At 42.3% G+C, this 27,611-nt stretch overlaps 1 protein-coding gene across 1 annotated transcript; it reads left to right on the top strand.

The window, feature by feature from the left end:
- The first annotated feature begins 6,541 nt into the window (after window positions 1-6,541).
- On the top strand, window positions 6,542-27,370 carry LOC147899129 (uncharacterized). Its single transcript, XM_087378341.1, has 5 exons — window positions 6,542-7,827; window positions 8,257-8,646; window positions 8,864-9,227; window positions 24,190-24,419; window positions 26,869-27,370. The coding sequence occupies exons 1-5, from the start codon at window positions 7,150-7,152 to the stop codon at window positions 27,121-27,123; spliced, it is 1,917 nt and encodes a 638-aa protein (XP_087234467.1). The 5' UTR covers window positions 6,542-7,149; the 3' UTR covers window positions 27,124-27,370.
- The last annotated feature ends 241 nt before the right edge of the window (window positions 27,371-27,611 follow it).

Genomic DNA, 27,611 nt, shown 5'->3' with positions numbered 1-27,611 from the left:
TCCAGTATGAAATGGGATAGGTTGTGTGAGAGACATATCAAGTTGGGAAGCCATGTGTGCTCAGAAGACACATCAAGCAACAAATTCAACATGGAAATATTTTTTCTTGATTCACATTGAGCATAGGCCCCACATATCATGTACCTACAAAACTACATGACAATGCCATCAAATTAACTAGGAAAGATAAGTATTCTTCTATTCATATAACATATTATGATATGAATCTCTCTAGATGCATCATACAACATCCTATATCTCATTTAAAATTGGCAAAATATCATTAGCCTTCTCAACTTTACTATTCTCACTGAGTAGCTCAATCTCATCCCCTTGTTCATTGAAGGAACCATTAGCCATAAGTTCCATAGTTATCCACTATTCACCATTGCCATGTACATTGTATGTGCTTGCTACCTTGGCTACAACAATGAACAATTTACAGAGTCTTATATTTTCAAAACAATTAACTAAGTTAGTAGCACTTGATGGTTTGAATCAATTGTTGTCTCTTTGATTGAACAAAGTCATGTGCATTCTAGATTTTCTTGGATGCACTAGATGATGCAGCAAGAACAAAGGCATTGCAACATGATGCAACTCTAACTTCCACCATATTCCTTCCGCCAAGTTGATGTAGAAGTCTCTTAATAGCATTAAGATGCCAAGGATCTCCAAACAAACCTTCACGGTTCAATGTTCATGTACTTTACTCACCTACTGGTAGGCTAGTTTATCCTACGCTCCTAGCAATAGGTTTTTACAAACCTCTCAAAAGTTGCTTATGACCTCCGAATTTTGTGAGGGGGCATGCATCTAATATTGTGGATGCAAGGCAAATGCAGCTACATATGTGTGTGTGTGTGTGTGTAAAACATGCTCGATTTCTTGTTTTCTTTTTTGTCTGAAAATGATGGAAACTGCTCAATAAATTAAGTCTTTGTATCAAAGCAGTGTCTTGGAAGATAGGAGAGATGAGTTCATTGAAGTATAAATTCTTGAAAGGAAGGCAAGGGTTGCAAGAATGTAGAATGAGCATAGTAGTGCAGAAGAGAACAAAGTAGGACAATGCATGAATACAATACTTTAGGTGAGAATGAAGTAGGACAAGCATGAGTACAAAGAAGCACAATAGTTTAGAAGAGAATAACATATAAAGGAACGTATGCTTCTTCTAGTTATATATATGATAGGCACATATTTTAGTGAGAAAAGGCCAATTTTCCATTTATACATCAAACAGTTCTTGTACTATAAACCTTGGAAGTTTCAATTAAAAAAAAAAAAAAACATTCTTCTTATCACTTTCTTATTCCCTACTATTTAATGGAAAGATTGGAATTTTATGTGTGATGACCAAGAGACAAATACATCAATTCAAATTCAGAAATGTTTTCTTGCAAAAGACAATAATTTCTTTTAAATGTGCTTATCATGTTGGGATTAAGTATATGATAGTACCCGTTTACTAGCAATGAGGGAGTTTTAAACATAAAGACCAAGCTAGAAATGATTTTGAGAATCAAGGCAAATACTTGAAAGTAGAGGGAATATTTCTTGTACATCAAAAACATTTTTGTGTCTCAAATTTTCTCTTACTACACGGTACACCTCAAATATGATAATGGTTAGGGTAGCAAGCTTATGTTGATAAGATGGTACATATTTATGATATTGGCTAGGGTAGCATGTTATCATTTCATATAGTGAGTGCTAGATACCATAGGGACTCTTCATGATAGCTAATAGAAGATGACAATTACATTTTCAAAACATAAAAGCATAGGATTTTTTTTTTAAAGAGCAAAAATTAAAATCAATAGAGTTCAAGTCGTTATTGAAAACATGCCCTTTGCCACCTATTTTTCTTCTCCATATTTTCTTCCTTATTTTATATATCACTTTACAGTTTTGTCCTTCAATCACTATATAGTCTTTATTAACACCCTAGACTTCTTTCTTCCCATTAGTCAGGAGGATTGAAAAGAAACTAAGATATTGACAACTCTCTTAGTACAACTTTTTTTTTCCCCATTTTACTCAAGTTTTATAGGTTATCCTGCGTGGAATGTTAAGTTGCACTTGAGAATATCATCAACATCATTATATCTCTTCTTATCTATCATCGTAACAATACTATCATAGATTTATCCATGGCATTCTCACATACAATCCAATTTCAAAAATTGTCCTTATAAGATTTATCCTCGTGTAGGCTAATGAATTCCCTTATGATGTTTCATGAGTAATCAACACATATAAAAGCTTTACTAGAAAATTTGTCCTCTTGTAGGCTGATGAATTCCCTTATGATGTTTCATGAGTAATCAAAGCATTTAAAAGCTTTACCAGAAAATTTGAATCTAAAAATATGTTTGTTAAATGTGTTATATATTGGATTTATTTCTTCAATGTTTATCATTAGGTTGATCAAATGGTTTTGGTGTACTATGATAACATCATCTATTATTTTGAATACAAATAATATTATTTTATTTTACTATTTGAACTTTCCACAATTATTTTCTTAGATAATTATTGCTTTTTCACTAATTGTATCCTTTGCTTTATCAAACTAGATTCTCTTATATGAGGTAAACTATCCCTTAAAAGAAAGATACTAAAATAAAAGACATTGGAAAGGTTTATTTAATTCAAAAGTAGAAAATATAAAGAAAATACTTGATAAAGTAGGAGAGTAAAGGAAGGGCAAGGGAACATTAAATTTGGAGTAGCCTTTTGACAAAATGAGGCAAAGAGGCTTAAAGAATAGAGTAAAAAGAGTGTATCTTTAGTGAGTGCGATGATGAGCAATCGCAAGGAGCGTGAGCAATTAAGTTCAAGTTTGGGGTGTTGAGTAGTTAAATAATGAGGGGCTACCTGACAACATCTTCTCTCTTACATGGGAATTCATTCCTTGTAGCTAGATTTATGTGACATTACACAACTTCCTAAATTCATACTTTACTCAAATGAACAAGTCATAAAAGAGATGATATCACTTATGCCCTCAAAGAACATGGTGAAAGATAGGAAGTTATATAGTTTTTAAAAGTAGAGCACAGATACTTGTGCATATGGCTCTTTACTTTATCATAAAGTTTTCTAATAAACGAATCTTTATAGTGCTTGTGATAAAAAGGACACAGTCTTGCAAAATGTGGTAGTTGTTACTTAAAAAAAGAGGTTTAGAGGGTTTTAAGTGATGTCTAAGTATTGTATGTGCAACATGAATGTCAAGAAGTTTTCACACCAACTGATTGTCCTATAAAGGTCTATGCTTTTGGAGCATTGTTATAGTATTGCGACTTATGAGATTACTTTCTAATGTATGATGGAATGAATATTCTTAGTATTGAGAACTCAATCATCATCAAAATTGTTGTTATGGCACGAAAATATATGTCCCTTTACTCAACAAAATGATCATATTCAAGATTCCAATTAACTAGAGTAGAGTGGGGAAGCGGTGGTAAAGATGATGAGAGCTCAATCATCATCAAAATTATTGTTATGACTCCAAATTATGTGTTCCTTTACTAGACAAAGCGCTCTTATTCCAAGACTAATTAACTAGAATACAGTGGGGGAGTGGTGGTAAGGGGGCATAAAACCATTTAGTGTGCAACAAGGGGTAACATCATTGAGTGTGTAGCATTGGGGGGTGGGGGTGAACAACCAAAATTGTGGCAGAGATGTGGAGATGCCACATATGTATGAAAAGAAGAAGAAGTTCTCTTTTACTTCTCTTTTGAGTACTTGTTTATTTGTTAAAACCGTGTTGTATTTTTGCATCTCCTCTAAGCAAGTTCCTCAAGGGTTGTTGTTGGTAGCTTATTGTTGTTGCTAGAGCTACCTTAGGTCCTCAAAAAGTAAAACTATTCCTACTTTTCATGCAAAGAACATGCAACTTCTATGAAATTTGCGAGCATACTATTACAAGTCTGTAAATCCTTGAAATTTGCAAAAGACTCTAAATCCTTGAGGCGTCATGAGCTATGATTGGTATGACTCGTTTATATTTTATAGCATGCTATTACAAGACTATATAAGGCCTTGAGTTATCATGATCTATGATTGCTATGACTCATTTACGTGTCCTAGATTTGTCTCTTTCACAAGGAGATGTTCGTAAAGAACATGACCATTGTATTCTATGCCTTTTTGGCCTACCATGGGTAGGCCTTAGTGAAGGTTTTGGTTTTAGAATGGGAAAAATAAAATCATTCTTATTATTCATGCTCTCTTACTTGTTAATTTGTGGTTGGTGCACTTGTAGTGTATTGATGATTTGGGGTCCCCTTTATGACTTTTGGGCAGTTCGCATTTACTCCTATTTGCACACTCTTAATCTCCTTCTTTTTCACTCTAGGGCCTCCAATTTTATGCGCTCTCTCGGCATTTTACTCACACACAGGCGATATATCATTCACCTTGATACTAAAACTTGGATCATACAAGGTGTGTAGTAACTTAATTGAACATTGGAACCTGTAAAGGTTGTTATCGTCTATGCCATGCCTTGGTTGCCACTTAGATGGCCTTACACGCAAGAAATTGCTCATAATTGTGGATCGATTGATGAGGTTTAATGCTCATTGGGTGGGAGGTTGTGTGATGCTTCTAATTGGGAATCTTATTAAAGGTGATAAAAGCCTAGGATGGTGGGGAATCTCGATGATGTGTGCATTCATAATTGAAAGAATCCACACATTTGTGAAAAAAATAATATGGTCCATTTGTGAAAAGAATAACATGGTCTATTTTCTTATAAAGGGCAAATCTCGATGATGCATTTTCAATATATGACATGGATGTTGAGTGCAATATGAGTATGACTCACATTTGACGACGGAGGAGGAAAAAAGAGCAGCATAAGCTCATGCATATGGTTTAAGTTTAAAAAGAACATTGTAAAAAGCATTGTCTTACTCATCCATACTATATTGCTGCCCTCTATATATGGTGTAATGTAACCTCAATGAAGAGAACTTGTTGGAAGAGGAGTTTTTTTGGGTGACTACACCCATACTACTTGAACATCTGAAGGTACCCCAATTGTTTACTATAAGATTGTTGAATGACAGGTTGAACAGGGAGTGATTGTTTTAAGATCATGCAAGACTTATCCTGCTTATCTTCCAACATGTATACGTTGAACCAAACAAGAATTGTATGTAGTATATTGAAAAATGGTTGAAATGGAAAGTGACTCATAAAAGTGTGTTGAATTTGACTGGAAAGGGAGTAGGTAAGCGATCTTGGGCTAGTATAGCTTGGGTGGATTTGGACTATCAACACTCCAAGACAATTTTCAATGGTCCATCACATGAAGTTGCAGCTTTAATGTTGGTTTTAGCATATAGTGATGCAGTGCCTTATTGATGTGGAGTCTAGAAAAGGGACTCATTAAATTCGTTGATGTTTAAGAAATTTGATGTGGACGATTGACATTGGCTAAAGATTATGGTGTTGGATGGGTGACTTGGGATGGATAGCATCCACGTGGCTAAGCACCATACATGTGGCTAAGCACAATGTCATGATACATCGTTTCAAGCTTTGATAATCAAATGTTGAGGTTGGGAAGGTGAGAATGGTGTAACATAATTAGTATTTTCATGTTATGGAATTATCGCTATGTGCCTATAAAGGCCTTTTTTTTCTCATTAAAAAGAAAAAGAAATTTGGGAAGGAAGAGATCAAACCTTTTTCCACCCAAAAAGTAAAGAAGAGTGAGATGGTGGTTATACCACAAGGTGCAATACAAGGCATGGTAGCATACATAAAATTAACATACAAATTTGGGACCTTGTGAATGCCAATGTTCTTGGAAAGCAGCTTCTAGGACTAAAGCGCTCCACCTCCAAAAAAGAAAAGTTGGATCAATGGGATTCCAAATCACTCGCTCAAAAAGACTCAATAGTCCTTCTTAGCTGGATAAAAGTAAAAAGTAAGAAATTTGTCCCCCTTCTTCTTTTTTGAGATCTGGATGACAATGAGTTGAGGCTTTTGGGACTTCTCAAAATCTGATAACACGTAGCTTAGCAAGTCAGGAGGAGGAGGATACGACATTGATGGCGAATACCGATTTTTTGTGGGTTTGCCCGTCAAAATAAGAGAGCATTGCGACTCGGGGGAAAACTATGGGAGTTCTGAGGAATCGAGGATTGGTAGTGGGCCCGGGGCCCTAGTGAGTGAATGAAAAGTCCCAAGAAGCAAAAGGTGGTTGAAGATGAGTAAAACAAGGCCTCTTATATTAATGTCAAGGACGGATGGATGCTTCTGCAAAACTCTCTTGTGTGTGCCACGCGGCAATTGTTGCACGAGTCCACGCAAGCAGATGTCCACGTCATATTAATGCTTCTGCAAAGCACTCTAGTGTGTGGCACGCGGCAATCGTTCCACGAGTCCACGCAAGCAGATGTCCACGTCATCCGCCAAAAACCACAAACACACACACAATGCCACGTCATCTCGTCTTCTTCATTTTGTTCTGATGAGCAATTTTGCACAAGCTCCTCTGTGTCGCCATAGCTCAGCTCCATCGCCATAGCTCCCTCTCAGTCCTCCTGCTCTCGCCATATCTCCCTCTCCTCTTCTTCCTCTCCTCTCAAATCGCACAAAATCCTCTTTGCACTCCACGGATTTCAACGCACCTCCCTCCTCCCTCTCAGAAAATATCGTTGCTTCCACGCAAGAATCTGAGAGCTTCCCCTCTCTCCCGCCACACACAATCAATCCCACACTGCGAAAGCACGTTCCGACTCCACGAGATTGCTTGCACTTCTGGTACAATCTTCGGTACAGCCCAGCCAACCTCCCAATCGATCCCTCGCACATTCGGTGCTACATGCGCACAGGAAATCCAAGTCCAAGAGACCGCTCTCAAAATTACAGCTTCGATCTTTGTGATGCGAAATGCCCAGACAGCATATTCAGAGAGACGATCCTCGCATTTCGTAAAGATAACGAACATGATCTCCCGTGCTAAATACGCAGACGATCATTTGCCATATCTATCCTTTCTTTAGCCTCAACCTGTAGCCTCAAAAGCAATATCGACCTTGCGAGGACTGTGGCAAGTAGGACGGGCTGATGTTCCTCACGTTCAGTTTCAGCATCACCGGATAAAGATACCGGTTACCAATGGCCGAACAGTCGCAGGTGTTCATCGAGAAAGCGGCAAGCTTTCCCTTACCAATTTCAAAGTGGAACGTTGCCAAAGTGCACGCTCGCGCCAAGGTCCTCGATGCTGTCGAGAAGATTTCTTGGTCGCCGAGCACAGCTAGGAAGCCAACTGGGGAACAACCACTGGTCTTAGTTGGGCCTGTTATCGGTCTAGTGACGACAACCTCCGCGCGCATCTTACTAGAGATTGACAAAGAAGCACTCGTGGATATCACATTGCACAAGGAGCCAGAACAGGAACCGGCTGTAGGAAGGAAGCATCATCTTCGGCGATGGGGCTCACATAAATTTCACAAACCATCTCACGAAGCTCCAATTCCAGGGGCAGCGCAGGAAATCATCTCTCAGGCACAACTAGTTCCGGGGAAACGTGCGACTATCTTTGAATTCAAAGACCTGATGCCAGGGACTCTGTATTTCGTAAGAATCAGTGGTTGCTTCGATGCCGTCGATCAGAGCAGCTTCAGAACGTTTCCGGAGACGCTTCCTCAGACCTTCCGCTTGGCGTCGATGAGCTGCAACAGCATTTTCATCACGAAAAGAACGATCACCAGCATTTCAGATTTGTGGGCGCATCTTCTGACGACCATGACAAAAGGAGAACCAATGGACCTGATCGTTCATCTGGGCGACCAGGTACGTTCATAATTTGCTCGCGTTCTTTCTGCGTTATGCAATCGTTTGAACTTCGTAACCGGATCCAAATGTTTGCTCTTCTGAATTGGATGTTTGTCGGACTCTTTGGCGACTGGTACGCCCGAGAAAGACAGTCTAACCTCTAGTACATTATGCTTTGAGCAGCGTAGCTTGTCTTTTTTTTTGAATTGCGGCTCTAGATGTTTCCTTTGAGATCCGGGAAAGAGACTTGAGATTTAGACTCGGAAATTTTAACCGTGCTGATTCTGGATGCGTCCAATTGGATCGATGGGCTTGCCATTGGACAAAAGGCAACTAGCCTATAGGGTCTCGCTCTCAACTCACGGTTTTTGACAATACAAGGCGACTCTCTTTTCAGGTGATAAGATTTTGCAAGCATTAATTAACCTGTATGCGCAAATGTGACAGATTTACGGTGATGGTGACCGAAATCTGGATGCTGGAGCAGGAAAGAACCGTGATAAGTGGTCAAACCGTTTCAAGATAGCCAAAGACATACTAAAGGATGTACCAAAGGATCAGTGGCCACTCAAAAAAGAAGAGATATGTGAAAAATATAGGGAAGTTTATAGAGACACCTGGAAGCATCCCCCCACTGCAAACTGTCTTGCACGCTGTCCAAACTTGATGATATATGATGATCACGAAATACGTGACAACTGGGGGGATAATCCTTCAGATAAGGATAGAGAGAGCGTTGATTATTTTATAGCCCGATGTGCATGGATAGTAAATCTGGAATACCAACGACAGCTTCATGAGGATGTTGACTTTTCAAACCTGGATGCCATCCAAAAGGTACGAACTCTAAGAGCAGCTCCCTACACTTTTTTTTCAACTTATTTATGTCCCCCTCCCCCCTCCTCCCCGGCTCATACCTTGTGGGTTTGTGGGTTTAAATCTTCTAAGAGGGGACTGAGGCTACTCAGATTGCTAACTGAAAGATTCTTTGAGTATAGCGTTATTTACAAGTCTGAATATTGAGAATACTAAAGTGAAAACTTTCCTTGGGCAGGATTATCACTTTCACGTGATAGGCAATGTTGGGTTGATGTTTCTGGACATTCGTGGTTCACGAACCTTTCACCGAGTAGAACCAGATTCAAAACCATATCTAGGATCTAGACAGTGGGAAGACATCAGGAAAGCTTTGGGAGACGATGGTATTTTCAACAAATCACAGGTTTTACTAGTTTGCACACCTGCCCCGCTAGTATTCCTTGGACCATCTATTACCAATGCTGCAGCTAGTGCCGTTGACCGGTTGGAAGACTTCAAAGGGCATTGGTCAGCTCACATAAATGAGCAAGTGGAGATGATTGAATGCTTACAACATTGGAAAGTTTCCAGGAGAGGTCGTGAAGTACTTGTTTTAGGTGGTAAGTTTTATCACATTCTCAGCAAAAGTCTCTTTTTGTGGGAGTTGGGATGGTCTTTCTGTTTTCAAGTCAGAATTTAGAAGTAGGGAGTGGGATATTGTGCACACGACGTCTTTTAAGAGGCCATTAAAAGTTATCATAGCAGGCTAATGCGAATGTTGTTTATGGTATGAGAAAATTCAACAATGGCATGTAAGGTGCAAGTATCAGCTGTTCTGAACATAGAGATTATTGAGCATTAACAGCCTTGGACATGCTTACGGAGGTCAATGTTAAGGTTCATTGTAACAGGTTGCACCTCAGGTTGTAGCTCTTAATTGGATGAAAGGGCATATCCTTTCACTATTGTCCATCGATCCAACCATTGGTAGTATGACATGGTATGGTCTACCACTTGTCTTCAAAGGGTGTAGCCATCCTTCACTAGATTCCATCTAGAAGTGAGATTATAATGCTTCGTGCCATGTATCTAATACTGTATTGCTTATATGAGTTTGGGGGTCTGGAGCTCCTCACTACAGACTCATTTGCAGAGCTTATTAAGCTCTAGTTTTATGGAGAGAGCTTATATACATCTTTTATTGTGGTTGAAACTGGATACATAGGTTTCTTTTGTGGCTTCCACCTTCCCAACCTCTGCTGGAATCTTGCAAAGTAAAGATGGCCATCAAAAGAGTCTACACCTCTTCATGCTAATCCTTTGGGGGGCGCACCTCTTCAAGTATGGCTCTTAACTGTTTATATAAGAGAGGCCTGATTGCATAGATCAAACACTGCAGACGTTCTATGGAAGACACATTTTTTGTCTTTGTATCATTACAATCTCCTTTCTGCTCCTTAGCTCACTAATGATAATAGGTTGCTCGGATTTCTTAGAGTGGTACCAGAGCTCCTGCCTGTCGGTAGCTTATACCAGATGCCAACCTCATGCTAGAAGGAATCGATGCATTTTTGCATGGAAGAAATGGAGAGGTGTGATGCTTTTGTCACCCACCAATCGATGCATTTGTGCATGGAAGAAATGAAGAGAAGGTGTGATGGTTTTCTCACCCACCAATCGATGCATTTGTGCATGGAAGAAATGGAGAGGTGTGATGCTTTTGTCACCCACCAATCGATGCATTTGTGCATGGAAGAAATGAAGAGAAGGTGTGATGGTTTTCTCACCCACCACACATGATCTGATTGTCCCTCATACCACGAGATGGTATTAATGAGCATGACCAGACTTGTTGCCTGTGTCTTGGGCTGCCCAAACTCGTGGGATACACCTTTTCATCAAATGGACACCCCTTAGTGGAGAGGCTGAACTCTTCAACGAAGGGACGCATGCCAACATGAAGGGATGCATCCTTTCACCCAAGGGACACACCCCTATATTCTAGGGATGCACTTCATGTGAAGGGACATACTCCTTCACATAAATGGTCACACCCATTGATGAAAAGTCAAACCCATACTTCAAAAGGATACACCTTTTCACGAAGGGACACATCGCTTTGCAAATGTGCACACCCCTTCAAACGAATGCACCCTGTCATGCATGCACATGAAGAAGTGCCAACTCACTTCACCAAAAGGTGCACCCTTTCATTCATAACCCCAGACATGCCTCTCTCATTAGAGGGCACACACCCCATGGCCAGACGTGCAATCAGTGCTGTCGTACAGCTCCCATTTACTGCCATACAGCCGCCTTTGTGCCCGCTGTTACAACTCACCAGGGTTTTCACATGTACACCTTTGACCTTTTTTGGCTGCCCTGTCTGCATGCTCTTTGCTGCAGGTGTTACCCTCATCATTGGCACCCCTTCGTGATTAAGTCTCTGACGGATGCAGCTTGGCAATGGGAAAAGAATGCCATGTTGAGGGTTTCTTGAAGCCCTGATGTGCAGTCCACTTTTGCCGTGGTGCCCTAGTCGAGATCTTTGCCATGTATATGGACTGCCAATTGCTGGGCATTGCATTCACAGGTTACTTTCCATTTGTTTTCACACAAAATCTCTAGTTGCCGCTGGACATGCAGTTTCCTCACTGAAAGCACTGGTGCATGTGGACGATGGGTCGCAGGTGGTTTTTGTGGGTGCTAGTGTTATGTCTGTGCAGGCTAAGGGTTGTGTTTCATCTCAAGCAATGCTGGAGGAGCCGTGGCCCGCCCGAAAAGTTATACAAGGGTGCTGTGGAGTCCCAGTTGGTGATTGATGAGGGAGGGTGTAAGGAGGTATGCAAGAAGGGAAAGTTTGCCTGGAGGCAGGTGAATGAAGGCTGTGAGGTGGGCAGCCAGTAGTCCAATCAGGAAAGCACGGGTGTATGTGGATAATGGGTCGCAGGTGGTTTTTTTGGGTGGTAGTCTGGTTTCTGTGCAGGCGAAGGGTTCGGTTTCTCTCAAGCAATGCTGGGGGTGTCTCCCTAAAACTTATACAAGGTTGCTGTGGAGTCCCAGTGGTGTCTGATCAGGGAGGGTGGAAGAAGGTATGCAAGAAAGGAGCAGTTTTCCTAGAGGCTGGCGAAGGCGGACCGAGAGTTGGGCAGTTGGTGGTCCAATCAGGGGGGCAACGTAGGGGAAGCGGTGTGGGTGATCTGGATGCGAGGTGGAGAGCCAAGGGGACCAGTCTACTGAAGGCATTGAGGACCTTAGTTTTAGTGGGATGCTTCTATGAGCTCCTCCACGCTCAACTTTGTGTGTAGCTCTGGCAGAGGTGAATTTTATTTGGTCTTGATTTGAACAAAGCATACGACAAATTTAGATGGGACTACATTATTTGGGGTTGGGATTCGAGGAACGTGTTTCTAGGATAGTTAAGGCTTTATTTGCCAATGCTTCTTGAAGTAGTCTCTCCTTCTTGCTCAGCGTACGGTGCCATTGATTGGGCTGATGAAGAAAGGGGTGGAGGATGGCTACATTGAGGGTTAATGTTGCCCTTAGGGAAACAGTTTGTTTTGTAACTATTGCGACATATCCAACTCGGTCTATAGTTGGTCAAAGACTTTTGCTTTGTGGGCTGACTCTCACACGAAACCTTGGTGGCTAGAGGAGATGCTACTTCAGCGGATTGGAAGGGGAGTGGTAGTTAAATATTTGGGAGCTCCCTTGGGATTGGGGCTTACCTTGAGGTGGAGGCTTACCTTGAGGTGGAAGTTCGATTGATTCCTGAGAAGTTTAGAGAAGTTTTGGGCTTCACACAATGGGTTGGAATGCCTGGGAGGTCATCCACTATGTGCTCTCGTGACTACATATGTAGTCTCGATCTTGCACTTTGCAAGGAGTCATTGGTTGAAGTGGAGAAGTTATTGAGGGGGTTTTTGTGGGCATAGGAGGTGGCTTTATTATATTCCTTGGGATGCATTGAGGGTGTCAAAAGGTAAAGGGGGACTTGGCATCCCGGATTTGCGTGTGAGAGGGATTTCATTATTGTGTCACTGGATCCCCAGGTGGTTTGAATGCGGTGTACCTTGGGTTGAGATAATGGAATTGTTTCTGGATAGAGGCCAGGGTCCTGGGGCTAGTCCATGGAGATACTTGATTGTATGATAATTTGGAGATACTTGGATTCGTATGGCAAGTTTCTGTACTCCTTCCCGTTGAAGGTGTAGGAGTTTGATTTGGTGCCTTGCTCGTCTGTGCATGGAAGGAGCTTGGGTCCATCCTAGTTTGGAAGGGTAGGAAGGATTGGAGAGGAGATGATACTCTAAAGGAGGATATTTGGTCGGGTGGAGTTGTGGTGAAAGAGGGTAAGCGCTTGGCCCTCTTAGACTCACCATGAACTAGAGGTCTTCAAAGGAAGAGCATTTGCTACTGGAAGTAGTTATGGGATATAAGAAAGGTTGATTGAAAGTCGACTATGGAAATCTAGATGTAGTTCAAGCTTAGTTTCTCGGTGCTATGGGTGGTTGAGGAGGTCCTAAGGATGGCTGAGAATAATTGGCCTACTAAGGGCATTCCATGCAGTAGTTGGTGATCAACTAGTGGGGAGTCCTTGGGGGGGCGTATTTGATGAATATTACTACAAGGTCTGTCTATAGGTTCTTGGTGGATGAGAGGTCTTTGATGGAGGGGATGAACGCCAAATGGAAGCTGAGAAGGGGCTGCAGATGGTGGTAGAACAGCTTTGGTGATTTGTGAAAACACTACCGTTTTGGTAGTGCTAGGTTCCATCTTTGGAAAGTCCTTCACAAAGGTTGTTGGCTAGAGGGAGGTTGGCAGTGTGTGGAGATGAATTCGTTGCGACTTTTATGCGAGTGTTCTAAAGAACATGTGCAGCATCTATTTTGGTCCTATCCGATGGCCAGGGGTTTGTGGTTATAGATCCATAAATGCCGTGCCAAAACATGAGTCTCCTACATGAAAAAATGGAAGGTGGTTGTGTTAGGCGTTTACCTCTATTGGCCCTACTTGAGGACATGTGGTTTCCAGGCTAAAGGGTGTAAAAATTGGGACGGCGTTTGATTCTGTTGTAGGGTTAGGGTCCTGTTGACCTGGTGAGGATGGGGCTGAAGCGGGTCTTATGTGACATGGCTTGCTGCTTGTGGACTAGGGATCTAGGAAGAACTGAGAGAGGTTAGTTTTCATATCTAATGGAAAGCTTTGTAAACCCTTGTAGTTGGCCCTCCTGTTTGTGTTAGGTCTTCTTTTTGGCAGAATTGACCATCCCTTACTAAATATCTCTTCAAAAAGTGTGAAGGCACTATTTATATGCAGCCAAATTCATCGCATGGGCATATCACCTCTCACTCAAATATGTTTGTAATCACACTGAATCTTCAAGGCCATAAGGTGGCAGTGCACCAATAGCAATGCCAAGACCACTAAGAGAATCAGAAGTTCAAGAAACCAATCTCTCTCTCTCTCTCTCTCTTTGGAAAGAAGCCTTGGTATCGTTGTTCTTTAGGAACTTTGGTGATTAGATCGGTCCTCACGTTGAAACGAACCTGTTTCTATCTCTTTCCTAGTCCAAGTCAATCACGGGCGATGGCATATGGTTTTTCCTCCCAGCCTTACTCTCATGGATCGCAATTTCCAACCGATACGTATTTTCTTTTTCCTCATGCATATCCACAAGATCCACATCTCCCTAGATGGTTCCCTTTGCCACATGTCATCGTTTTAGCCCTTTTCACTTGGTACACCTTTTACCCCTCTCTTGGGCACATTTAAACCATTTGCCCCTTGGCATTATTGCACATTTAGGTGTACCTAGGCCTTAGCACTCAGAACCACCTAGTCAATGCAATTTCACCCTTACCTAGGACCTTGGCAATTACTTCTCTTGACCATTTTATTTACGCACATTAAATATTACAGAAATCGGTCCTCTTAGAGAAAATGCCCACCGATCTTTCCGAGGTCATGCTATCTCGGCTAGAGCATAACATTCCTTCCCTCTTCAAGCATCAGCGTCCTCGATGATAAAATCTGGGAACACTCTCCGTAACTGGTATACGGATTCCCAGATAGCTTCTGATAGAGGCTGACCATGCCATGCAACCAACACCGTGGGTATCTTCTGATTTCGTATTTGCATTGTTCCTCGGTCCAGGATTCTTGCTGGTTTGCGTCTTGCATTATCCTCTATCTCCTGAAACAAAACCACACCTTCGATTAGTGAGTCACCAATATGCAAAAATTTCTTTAAACGAGAAACATGAAACACTGGGTGCACCTTACACCTCGGTGGTAATTCTAATTTATAGGCTACCTTGCCTATTCTTTTTAGAATTAACCACGGCCCACAGTATCGAGGTGATAACTTAGCACACTCTCCTGAAGTCAACGACTTCGAGTGCGAAGGAACTCTGAGAAAAACTTTTTCTTCTTCCTTAAATACTCTTATAGACCGGTTTTCATCCGCATACACCTTGGCTCTATCCATAGCCTGGCGGATATTAGCTCTCGCAAGTGCTAGCATCTCCCGCATCTGAACCACAAAGTTCGCGGCACTAGGCACTTTCTGAGGTACTCCAACTATAGTTGGATTGGTTGGTCTATAACCATAGTTCAGCTCAAACGGACTCAACCCTGTAGAGGAATGTTTTCTATCATTGTAGGCAAACTCCAACAATGGCAACCACTTGTCCCACGTATGTTGCCTCAATGACACATATGCCCTCAGCATATCCTCTAAAGTTTGGTTGACTCTCTCCGGCTGACCATCCGTCTCAGGATGATCCCCACTACTCATTCCCAACTCAGTCCTTAGTGTCTCAAATACCGCTGTCCAAAAATGACCGGTAAATCTGACATCTCTGTCTGACACTATGGATCTAGGCAATCCATGCAGATGAAATATATGTCTAATGAACAAATCCGCCACTTGCGGGGCACTAACAGACTCTCTAGTCGGAATGAAGTGAGCCATCTTGGTTAGATGATCAACCACCACAAGGATAGAATCATACCCTCCTTGTGTCGTAGGCAGCCCTACAATAAAGTCCATGGAAATGCTCTCCCACTTACTTAGTGGTATCTCCAAGGGCTGTAAAAGTCCGGGTGGCTTCACTCGCTCGGCCTTGCTTACCTGACACGAGAAACACCGTGTCACATATTCATGAATATGCTTTTTCATCTTTGGCCAAAAGAAATCTCGCTTCACGAGATCATATGTCTTCTCGACTCCTGGATGTCCCGCACACGGGCTATCATGGCACTGTCGAATGACTCTCTGCCTGAGATCATTCTGATTAGGTACTACAACCTTGCCATTTCTTTCTAGCATACCATCCCTTATGGTATATCTTGCATAAGTTTAGCCTTTTCTGGATGCCAGGTCATCCTTTTCATTTTCCCCGGGTTTTAACACATGAGCCTTAGGCCGCAAGCTCTGGACAAACTCGTCCACCTTTTGAGTTTCTCTGATCTCGGTCATTAGAGCGCTCTCTAATACCGTGAAACTCAGGTTGTGCATAATGCGAGACAACGCATCAGCCACCTTATTATCTTTTCCTCTTCGGTACCAAATCGTTAAATTAAACTCCTGCATGAGCTCTGCCCACCTAGCTTGGCGGCCCCTCAAGTCAGGCTGTTTACTAAAATGTTTCAGAGTATCATGATCCACATCTACATAAAACTCTGAACCATACAAATAATGCCTCCATGTTTTCAAAGTATGGATAACAGCATACAACTCCAATTCATGAGTTGGCCAATTCCTTTGAGATGGAGAAAGCTTCTTGCTTTCAAAGCCTACTAGCCTTCCGTCTTGAAGGAGAACTGCTCCTACCGCAATGCCACTTGCATCGGTTTTCAGGAACAACGGTTTCTGGGGATCAACTATTTTTAACACCGGTCCTGTGACCACAGCTTGTTTTATGGTGTTAAAACTTTCTTGTTGATTCTATCCCCAAATAAAAGGTACTTTATCTGAGGTCAGATCAGTCAATGGCGATACTATTCCGGAATATCCTTTGATATGCCTTCTATAAAACTGGACAAATCCCAAGAATGATCGCAACGCGGTCAGACTCTGAGGGATTGGCTAAGTTAGTATCGCAGCCACTTTCTTCGGATCCATTTCTACCCCCTGTGGAGTAATTATGAATCCTAAATATTCAAGCCTAACCATACACAGTATAGTTTTCTTTTTATTTACATAAAGACTGGCTTTCCTCAAAGTACTGAACACTATTCTTAAGTGTTCACGATGGTCAGTAATACTTTTACTGAATATCAGAATATCGTCAATAAAATGTACTACGAACTTTCCGATATACGGACGCAGTAAATCGTTCATAAGCATGACGAATGTCGCTGGAGCATTGGTAAGTCCGGAGGGCATTACCAAAAACTCATAATGACCAAACCTGCCTCTGAAAGCGGTTTTATGCACATCCTCGGCTCTAATCCGGATTTGATGGTAGCCACACTTAAGATCTATCTTGCTGAAAATCACGGCTCCATGTAATGCATCTAGCAAATCATCAATCCGAGCCATCGGATACCTGTGCTTAACAGTGATATTATTCAATGCTTTGTAATCTATACAGAGGCGAAACGTATCATCCTTTTTCTTCTTTAATATCACTGGCGAAGCAAAAGGTGAGAAACTTGGTTGAATCTGCTTCAACTTGAGGTATTCTTCCAGTTGTCTAGGCACCTCCGCCTCTTCAGTAAAACTCATTCTATAGGGAGGTCTATTCACAGATTCTGCCCCCGGGATCAGTTCAATCTTATGTTGAACTTTCCGCTCTGGAGGTAACCCATAAGGTAGTTCATTCCTAAAACATTCAGAGAACTTCTCTGATATCTCTTTAGCCAACTCGGCCATCTTCCCATCTTGGGTAGCCTCAGTGCTAGTCGATGCATCATCAATTGACTCTACCAATGCTATACACAGACACAGAAACTCTTTCGGAGTCCTCCGAATTTCCATGGCTGAAATCAGTGGTCCTCGAGGTAAATCCTTCTCACCTCGCAAAACCTATTCTACCCCGTTCATCTTGAACTGGTAAATATGCTTCTTCCAATCAATGGCTGGATTTTTTCGAAAATGCCAAGCCATGCCTAGGGCTATATCTGCGTGAGCAAGTCTGGTCAATTCAAAGTCCAGCTTCTCAACATAGTCCTGAATTCGAAGTTCCAACTGGTAAACCCTTTAGTCCCATACTTCAGTTGAACTTCCGTCTGCCATCCTGACCGTATAAGCATAGTCAGACGGACTAGTTTTCAGCTTGAGCCTCTTAATAAGCTTCGAGTTGATTACATTGTGTGTTGACGCTGAGTCAAACAACACAATCACATCATGACTGGCTACTTGCCCTTTCATTTTAATCAACTCGGGCTCATCGAAAACCGTGTACCCCGTTGCTGCGGGCTTTGAAAGGATGTTATTAGTTGCACTGCTTACTAACTTAGTAACAGACACACTTAACAACACAGGTACTAACCTCTGAGGAGGTCTCGCCAATTGCATCTGCATATGTTCCGCATTAGGACTCTCCTGCATTTCCGCGTCGCATTCAGATATTATCATATTAGCCGTGCGACGGTCTTTATTCAGTGGACAATCTTTCCACTGATGTCGCTGAAGGCAGCCGAAGCACAATCCCGAAGCACAATCCTTCTTTTCTAGCTTTCTCTTTTTGTTCAGGGGTCAACGAGGACTTTGACCAAGCCTGGGCTGCCATTGGAGTTATTTTCCGTTTCACCTCAACGGTGGTACTTGTTTTTGCTGGTCCCTCAACCGGCTTCACCTGCTTGGTTTGGCCACTTGGCTGCGAGACACTTGTCTTTGAAGTCCATTTCCTCTGAAAACCCCCTTTTCTCGGGTACTCATACTGAGTCCCTGCCTGCACAAATCCACTAGATCTGCCTCTGGCATCCTCATAGTTCAGGGCTACTGCAATAGATTCATCTAAGGTAGTCACATATTTAGCCCGAACTTCAATTTTAATCTTGTCGTTCAGTCCATAGATATAGTCTTTTAACTGAACCGACATAGGGAGAGGGTTTGTTATTTTCATGACACATTCCCTGAACTTGTCAGTGTACTGTGCCACCGACAGACGCCTCTGACGAAGGTTTTTATAAGCATCCCAAGCTCGGGACTCTTCGTCAGGTGGAAGAAAGTGTTTCTTAAATTCGGCTTTAAACCCTTCCCAGGTGGTAGGAGCAACTTGATCCTCCTGTTGCTTTATCCACCATCTATCCGCTGCCTCAATAAACAGGTGAGTGGCCTCTCAGATTTTCTTTAGATCAGATCTGATTTCACAAATGGCGAAGGCTTCTTCCCACTTGTGTAACCAAACCTCGATCACATCATCAGAACTGCGCTCGGTCATCCGACCAACGTACTTCTCCGGTCTATAGTTAGCAATATTAGGCACCTTGACCCTCGCACGCTCTGATGAATGTATACTGGGCTCTGGCTCTGCTGGAGCTTTGCCCTTATCAATTCTAGATGGTCTAGCCGACAAGGCTTGCACCATCTCCCTAATCTCATTCTGACCAGCATTCACTTGGAGCTGCTGGTTCATAATTTGCTGTAAAGCATCTTCTAATACCGAAAATCTACCGACCAGAGTAGGTGTTGTGTGATGGGACATTTGTTGTGTAGACCGTGCTCTAGAATTTTGTCCTTCTGCCTCCATAGTTTCAAAAGGGATATATATATATATATATATTTTCAGATTTCCCTTTTGTTATGCAGGAAAAATAAACGACAGCCTTTGTTGTACAGAACAACTCGACTGGAAACTCAGATTTTGACAAAAAAAGAAAAGGACTGCTCCCTGGAATCTCCACGCAGGTTTTAAAAGGAATCCGGGACAAGGTTCCGCTCTTGAGGCAAGCTTTGAAAAAAAACTCAATGTTTACGTGTGCCTCTCGCTTTCTTCAAAAGATCCCGTGTCTTATTTTTTCATGTGCCCACATCTGTCATGTCAAAAGCATATATTGCCAACTGCGCTTTATTCTGGCCCTTCCAATTCGTCACGACGGCTGTAATACTCAGGTTCCCTGTAGCCACATACTATAATTTTTGCCAACGGACCAACTATGCACGATTTGAATTATTACGGCCTGTTTTACGGCATACTCATACGTCAGAATAGCCGCTCTTATATGCCGCCTGATAGCAAAACTGTTACCGCCCGCTCCACCTTCGCTTGACTCCAATGCCCATTTGCCCCAGGGGCGTTTCCTAATGCCTCTGTATAGATGCTTTCTTTTTCTCCAAATGCTCTCCTCGGCAACTGCTTCTATCGTAGTCTCCACCGAAGCTGGTTCTGAATGTTTATGTCTGGTTTTGCTCAACGGACTTTCCGATAAATCTGCGTGCATGAGTGGTGGAAAATCCGGCTGGTGTACTTTCAGTTGAAGAAAAGCGGAAGCGCACAGGACATCCTCAGTAAGGGCAGCGTCTCTGTTCTTGGGATATAGCCCTGCAACTTGCAGAGCCTTGCGATTCGATCGGGACTCAGGCTCTGGACAATCATAAAGCGTATCCACCCATGTCAGCCACTCAGAATCAAGTAAGGCATTGTTGTGGACAGCGTTCATCGAAATCCTCGCAACCTGAACTTAGCCACCACGGGGTCATCGTCACGGGCAACGACCCTCCGTCGCGAGCAGCCGCATTCCTTCCCTTGACCAGACCGCTCCAGGTCTTGATCTCTACCATAGGCTCTGATACCAATTGAAACGAACCTGTTTCTATCTCTTTCCTAGTCCTCATGCATATCCACAAGACCCACATCTCCCTAGATGGTTCCCTTTGCCACATGTCATCGTTTTAGCCCTTTTCACTTGGTACACCTTTTACCCCTCTCTGCACATTTAAACCATTTGCCCCTTGGCATTATTGCACATTTAGGTGTACCTAGGCCTTAGCACTCAGAACCACCTAGTCAATGCCATTTCACCCTCACCTAGGACCTTGGCAGTTACTTCTCTTGACCATTTTATTTACGCACATTACAGAAATCGGTCCTCTAAGAGAAAATGCCCACCGATCTTTCCGAGGTCATGCTATCTCGGCTAGAGCATAACACACGTCCTATTGTTTTTGATGGGTCTACACTAGGGATCTCTAAGGTATGAGTTACTCTCTCCTCTAATGACCTTTATCCCCAAAGAGGAGGATGAAACTACGAGACATTAGAGACTAATCACTCTCCTTTATATGGTTTGCACGGTTTCTACTTGAAGCACTAGCTCTATAGTTATATCCCATTCATGCTTGACACATGTTCAATAACATTTTCACTTTTGCTAGGTCATCAGTTTGTTCCATAGATACATAGAGACATGGATGATTCTCAATATTGAGAAGGTCATGTTAGGTTTGAGTGGCCTTACCACCCTACTTGACCTTGGCTTTAGTCAGCAGCATGTGTGTGGCAGTATTTGGTGGAGGCAGTAGTGACTCATGCATTGTAGGTCCACTACAAGGGTTTTGGTTGGTGGAGGCATGAATGCTTGATTCGATGCTTCTAGATTGCTCTTTAGTCCTTTTGATTTGTTAAAAGGACTTTCGGTTACTTCTGCATGCAAAGAGCAAATGCGCTCCTGGTTTTACATGATCCCTTCTTGAGGCTCTTCTCACAGGTACCCGTGTTTCTACATGGGCCTGGATATTTTCGTCATCACATTTTCCATTTGCTTGCCCTAATTTTGGAGAGAATCAGACAATGTACTCTCAGCTTTCCCCAGCAGATGGGGTTCAGGTCTTGACGAGGTTCTACAATAATAGGCAAATGAAATTACTTCTACGTCATTCATGTGCTTTCTACGAAATTGCATTACGAGTGAAGGAGTTATTCTCAATAGACATCCTGGATCCAAAAAGCTAGCACCACACCAAAGTTTTCAAAGCATTAGAGAATCGGAGGGGTGTGAAATAGAATTGAGAGTGACGGAGTCTCCTTCTCAATAGACGTCTTGGATCTAAAAAGGTAGCCCTCACCAAAGTTCTCAAAGCATTAGAGAGTCGGATGGTATGAACACTTTTTACAGACCGAAAGTCAAGGTAGCTTTGATCATCATGAGCAATGAGCTTGGTTCTGATGTTACTCAAAGAGATGATGGAAGCTTTGAGTCAGCGTCCATCGTGTCAGAGAATAGCTAGCAAGCTGTGTCAGCTCGCAGCAGAATGTTTAATGCCAAAGAATCTTAAAACTCTCTCCAAACTTGGCATCGTGAGTGCATGAATTAGACAAACGTGAATCTGTCCTAGGACAGCGGAAGTAGAGCACAATAGGACCTCTAAAGAGGTCCACCATGAAGGTACAAAGACATGCGCAAAAGTGAGGGCAAGTGTTAGTAAGCAAGAGCCCTTTAAACAGGGCTAGGGGAGCCAATCTGTTTCCCTGGATCATCAGACTGGCAACAGGTCGACTCAAAGGCCGAATGGTCAACCAATATGGCCACCCAATAATAGTCAACCAATCTTGGCCATGTTAGCGCAAGATCAGAGGTCCCATACCCGGCCCCCTTGTGGGCCTATAAATATTGGCCCATACAATCAAAATGTTGCCTTGATGGGCTTGCCAAAATAGCGCACACACACATCCCCCCATGTTGGCATGTGCCCCTCTTTTTAACCTATATTACAGCTTGTAGTTCTTATATAGTGGATCACATGTAGGCCTTTCCGACTTCTTGTAACACTGTCACGGACCAGATTTGATGAAGTATCCTCCTTCAAGTAGTTTTCGTTCATTGTTTATTTCTTCTTCCTTACTAAACAAGATACATGTACTTGTGGGGTCAAGGACCCAATCTCCACCTTGGTTGTAACGATGGGTGAAGACTCTAGATTTGGTTAACGAAGGTGCAACCCAAGAGCCATCATGGTTAGGTGGTCTATTCTGGTTGGGTGGGCTCAAATCCATTGAATCAGAGCAATCAAGATGATTGCTAGGTGCCACCAATCATATGGGAATGGCATTCCCCCATTTGGAATGGGAGGACGGCATTCCAAGAAGGCAAGGTATTCTGAAACGTTTGGAATGTTCTCGAAATGTGGACTGGGTCCATATCCCAAGAAATGCCATTCCACTATTTTAGGTGTTTTGTCTCGGGCAGTCTGGTGCCTTTGTCGATGAATCGTGCTATTTCATGTCACCCTATCTCCTCTCAACCCTCCCTTAGCCCAGCCCTCCTCTCAGCCCTCTCCTCTGATCCCTCAAGGCTTAGCCCCTCTCTCCCCTTTTCTCTTTCACTTTTCTCTCCTTCTCCCTCTTGCATATCATATTCTGGTATATTTCAATGTGATTTTATGACGTCGTTATATGACATAGCATTCCCATTCCAAGTCTACATTCCCCAAACCCAAAACATGCCTACATGTCTCTCCAAGCACCAAAGCACGAAGTCACTAGAAAGCTTAGGCTGATGCACCAAAATTGGGTGAGGGTTTTGAGGTGTGTACCAGTACCCTGGAATTATGGATCAAGACAACACAATACCTAAGGTGGAAAGGCTCAAGGTTGTAGGTCTTCCTAGGGGCAAGCATTTGCTGGATGCTGCTGGCAGACATAACTCCCTTATCCTATGGTAATTTTGCATGCAGGCACCAGATACACAAACGCCCTCATTGCACTAGCCTGCCTCGCAATTTCAGAGATATCAATTCTGCTTCATCTTCTTAGTTTAGCTTACGATTTTGAAGTGCTCAATTCTGCTTCACCTTCAATCTTGTTGTCCTCCTCATAACTAGGATGTCTTTGAGGTCCTAGAATATATATGTCTTGGATCACACAAGAAAGTAATAACTTTTTCCCTTTTTTTTCTCATGAAGCAAGTAATAACTTGAGGGACTAGTGCTTGCTAATTTGTGTTCTGGATTTCCTTCAGACTTCCCCCAAATGGCAAGAGGGGATTGTTGCCAAGGTCTACATGGCACCAAGTTCAAGATGATTTTCAGGTGGACCAATGGTACTACGTATCATGGTACCAAAAGTAGGAGGAGGTAGCATGGTACTAGGTATCATGGTGCCAAGCCCATTGGGTGGGCTATTTGTAAAGGCTAACTCTCTCCATCGATATGGGTGAAATTTGAAGGAGTTAGACCAGCTTTCAAGTTGATGAAGATGCCAGTAGGTTGTAGACTCCCTATTTAGGAAACTAACTTTTCATTGGGACTATACACAATTTTGTCATCAGCATAAGGACTAGATAGAATTCATGTGGTAAAAGAAGGGGTCTTCCTCCTAAAATGTAGGAATCAACCAAAGGGTCCTCTTCTCTAGGTTTTGTTCTATTAGAACAGAAGCAAGCCAAATTGTTTGAATGACTGTCTCTCATATCTGTCAAGCTATGCACAATTAAGATGGGAAATCTGAGGTTTTGGGGCAACAGCTGTCTCAAATTTAAGTGGCTCAAGTGGATAGTAACGAAACCTTTTTCTGGATAGTATGATATCGTATTTTATGTCCATATATACACATGCATGCCTAGTTCATTCCTTGTGTTCCTTCTAGTTGAATGCATTTTCTCAATTGATTTTAAAATGGGTGGCATTCACAGGTGATGTACATTGTGGTGGGCATTCTCGTATTTTGAAGTCTGGTGAAGTTCTCTATTATCAGCTGACCACCAGTCCAATCGCAAATATGCCATTGCCAAAGTCTGTATATTATGTTATGCGGTTTGCTGAACAACTGGGACACATACAGGATGACTATGCATTTACTCATTTTAACTGGACACGAGCTAGGAACTACGGCATAGTGCAAATCAAAATTTCCAGAGAACAGGTATGAAATCTATGAAGAAGTCACAAATTTGAAATTTAATTGCTGCAGCAATATTTAAGAACCAAGATTTGTCTTACTATCTATAATTTAGCTTCAATTTGTGTCATTTGGTGCGTCCCCACAATGTTTCTGAAGGTGTGAGCAGAGTTTTGAGAGAGTGAAATATACAAAAGAGGGGCATGGGGGGTGAAATTTAATTGCTGCAGTGTATTTAAGAACCAAGATTTGTCTTGCTACTATAATTTGTATTCAATTTTTGTCATTGGGTGCCTGACAATGTTTCTGAAAGAGTTGTGCTCAGAGCTCTAAGAGAGTGAAATATAAAAGGCTGGGACAGGGGAGGGATGGCAGGGGGTTGGGGTTGCAGTCCTCGAGGACTTCCTGTGGGGTGTGAAATATATCGTGTGGAAGTTAAGAGAACGCCGAATCAGTTATAATTTATAAATATGGGAGAGTCAGTTCACGTCAAACCAAAAGCCCAAGCACTATCTAGAAAGAGAACGCCAACCCAGGCATAAAAAACCAGTTTGTGGGGACTTCCTGTGGGGTGTAAAAATATCATGTGGAAGTGAAGAGAATGCCAAACCAGTGATTAAAATTGAGAAAGAATGGGAGAGTTAGTTGTCGTCAAACCAAAAGGCCAAGCACTATCCATGAAGAGGGTGAGCAGAGTTAGTGTTATGAAACATTGTTCTGCTTGTATGATTGTTTGGAAGTTTTAGATTCCACAGAAATATTTAGAGATAAATATGAGCAGTCTAGGTAAAACTTGGGACCCAAAGTCTGTGGCCATTGATTTGGATTATAGGATGGAACATTTTTGCCATCATTATAATACCAGAAATGTTAATCAATTATCAAGAACGACCTGGAATGCATGAAGCTTCCCCCCAACAAGTCGTAGCACTCAGTCATTATCACCTATTAAGTTTAAAACCATGACATGCAAATCATGAATGTTCACAGCATGAGGTACGTGGAGCTGCTCTTTTGACACGAAGCAAACAACAGGCACATGCAAAAACAAAGAATGGATAGCACAAATTTAGTGGTGTGAGAGCCAAGCCAGAGCACAGAACTCCTAAGAAGCATTGGAATAAGATTAAGCTTCCAGGGTGAACTGGGCATCTTGATTGATGGAGATGCATCATTTGTTGTATTATCTTGCATGCGCCAATATTTAGTGAATATACCCTTGGGAAAACATGAGGTCATCCTGTGCCTCATAGAAGTGATGAATTTCCCCCCCTTCGCATCCTCAATAATCTCTCACATCTCGTTGATTTGGTATGAAAGGTCCTCGGCTGCAAGGATGCACTGATAGCAGAGCAGCAAGGGAACTGCGAAGCAGAGGAAGCAAGCAGCCTCCTAATATGGGATTATATCATGAAACTTATCCTGCATTGTCTCAGGCCATCTTAGAGTGGGAACAGTAGGCAGGAGCGAGCAACCTCATATGGAATTATATGTGATGAAACTTCATCCTGCATTGTATGAAGTCATTTTAAAGAATGAATGATACGGGGAAGGAGACTTGATAGAACACTGTCATGTCCAATTATATCACATGTTAACCTTTGGAGAGTTTGAATAAATGTAGTATAATTTTATGAAGAACTCCCAAGAAAGTCTAGACTATGTTACCTCCAAGATAAGCCGATAACTAAGAAGGGTTGAGGGCATGGCATCCAATACAATGATACATCAACAATCCTGAAGTGCTTAAGGCTACTAAGAGGGGGTGGTTAGTACTTAGTCTTATGAGGCACTTGGAAATGGAAAGACTGCTTCTGTCGTGTGAGCATGGGCTAGGACATGGGACGTGTGTGTGAGTATGGGAAATGATGAGACGAGTGTGAAGTCAAACTGGCCATGTGGGTACATCATGACGAGCTTGTGAAGACTGACCGAACATTGCCTGAGGTTGCAACTGATCTCTCTCTCTCTCTCTCTCTCTCTCTCTCTCTCTCTCTCTCTATCTATCTATCTATCTAGAGAGAGAGAGAGAGAGAGAACTGCAATTGTTTTTTCTTTGTTTAAGCAATGTCTAATATCTTGGTTCTCTCTTCCTGTCTCTCTCTCTCTCTATCTCACACACACACACACACACACACAGAAAATTTGCTCTTAACTTGTTTAAGTAATTCAGTACTTGGTGTCATCAGACGTCACAACATAGAGGTACTGGTATTTAACATCAATGAAGGATATAAGCCGTGTGTCAAGATGCAGGGTCCCATGTGCAGATCCTAAGGATGATAGTGTTTTGATGCATGAGAAGGATGTACAACAGATGTCTTCTCAATGCACAGAAAGACACTTTAGACTTAATGTTGTCACGGATAGGCCTTGTGTCAGTTTTTAAGGTTTTTGTATGTGTGTTGGTCGGGACCTTGCAAACGGAGTGGATTATGTAAAGGTTAATACTCACTTGGAAAAGACTTTTCAGGATGCTGGGAAACCAGAGATAATAACACAACTTGTCCGAGGAAAATTTATGAGGCCGGTTAGAATGGGAAAGAAGGTAAGTAACTTGGAGGACATTACGTCAACTGCGAGTAAGCTACTCATGCTATTTACAGTCTGCAAACAGAAAGTGATAAGCATGGCTCTCTGGGCTTGTGAAGGGACATTTTTCTTTAGAAGCATACCTAGGCATGACAATATCAATGAGCACGATGTGAAGGGTAAGATGAGGAGTTAGTTTGCATCCTCGTACTGAGATTACATTATCTCAGAAACTTACAGAAGCGGTGCTCCAAAAACAGAAGACATTTGGCAGAATGAAGTGCTTGACTGATCAGCTTACTTTTGGCACCGCTAATACTGTTAGAGATTCCATATGTGACTGACAATGGAGTCATCAACCATAGAAATTAGAAAAGCTCATGTCTTAGAGCACAGCATATATAAGGTTTTTGAATCTAGGACAATGTAAAAGGCCTGGTACATAAGCCTTGCTTTTCAGCCTTTTTAGAAATGAATTTACTGAAGAAATTGCATGGTTGTGGACCCCAGCCCCCCTCCTCTCTCTCTCTCCCTCTCTCTCCCCATACCGTCCCTCTCCCTCTGTGTGCACATTTTGCACAACAGTGAAGCTTGCATGCTCATGAAAACATGATATGCACATGCATGTGAATACAACTGCTAAAAGAGCCCAATCACAAGATTCACACTTCTAGAATTTGACCT

This window comes from Dipteris shenzhenensis, chromosome 8 (genome assembly GCF_047967505.1).
Source record: "Dipteris shenzhenensis isolate YYH24624 ecotype China chromosome 8, Dip_SZ_1.0, whole genome shotgun sequence".
Classification (NCBI taxonomy): Eukaryota; Viridiplantae; Streptophyta; class Polypodiopsida; order Gleicheniales; family Dipteridaceae; genus Dipteris; species Dipteris shenzhenensis.
The sequence above is the reverse complement of the archived record's forward strand: the minus strand, read 5'-3'. Positions and strand labels throughout refer to the sequence as shown.

Excerpts from the sequence above, each read along its gene's own strand:
- LOC147899129 (XM_087378341.1), top strand. The coding sequence starts at position 7,150 with ATGGCCGAACAGTCGCAGGTGTTCATCGAGAAAGCGGCAAGCTTTCCC. Across the intron at positions 7,828-8,256 it reads TCGTTCATCTGGGCGACCAG|ATTTACGGTGATGGTGACCG; the intron begins GTACGTTCATAA and ends CAAATGTGACAG. Across the intron at positions 24,420-26,868 it reads TCAAAATTTCCAGAGAACAG|GATGCTGGGAAACCAGAGAT; the intron begins GTATGAAATCTA and ends AAGACTTTTCAG.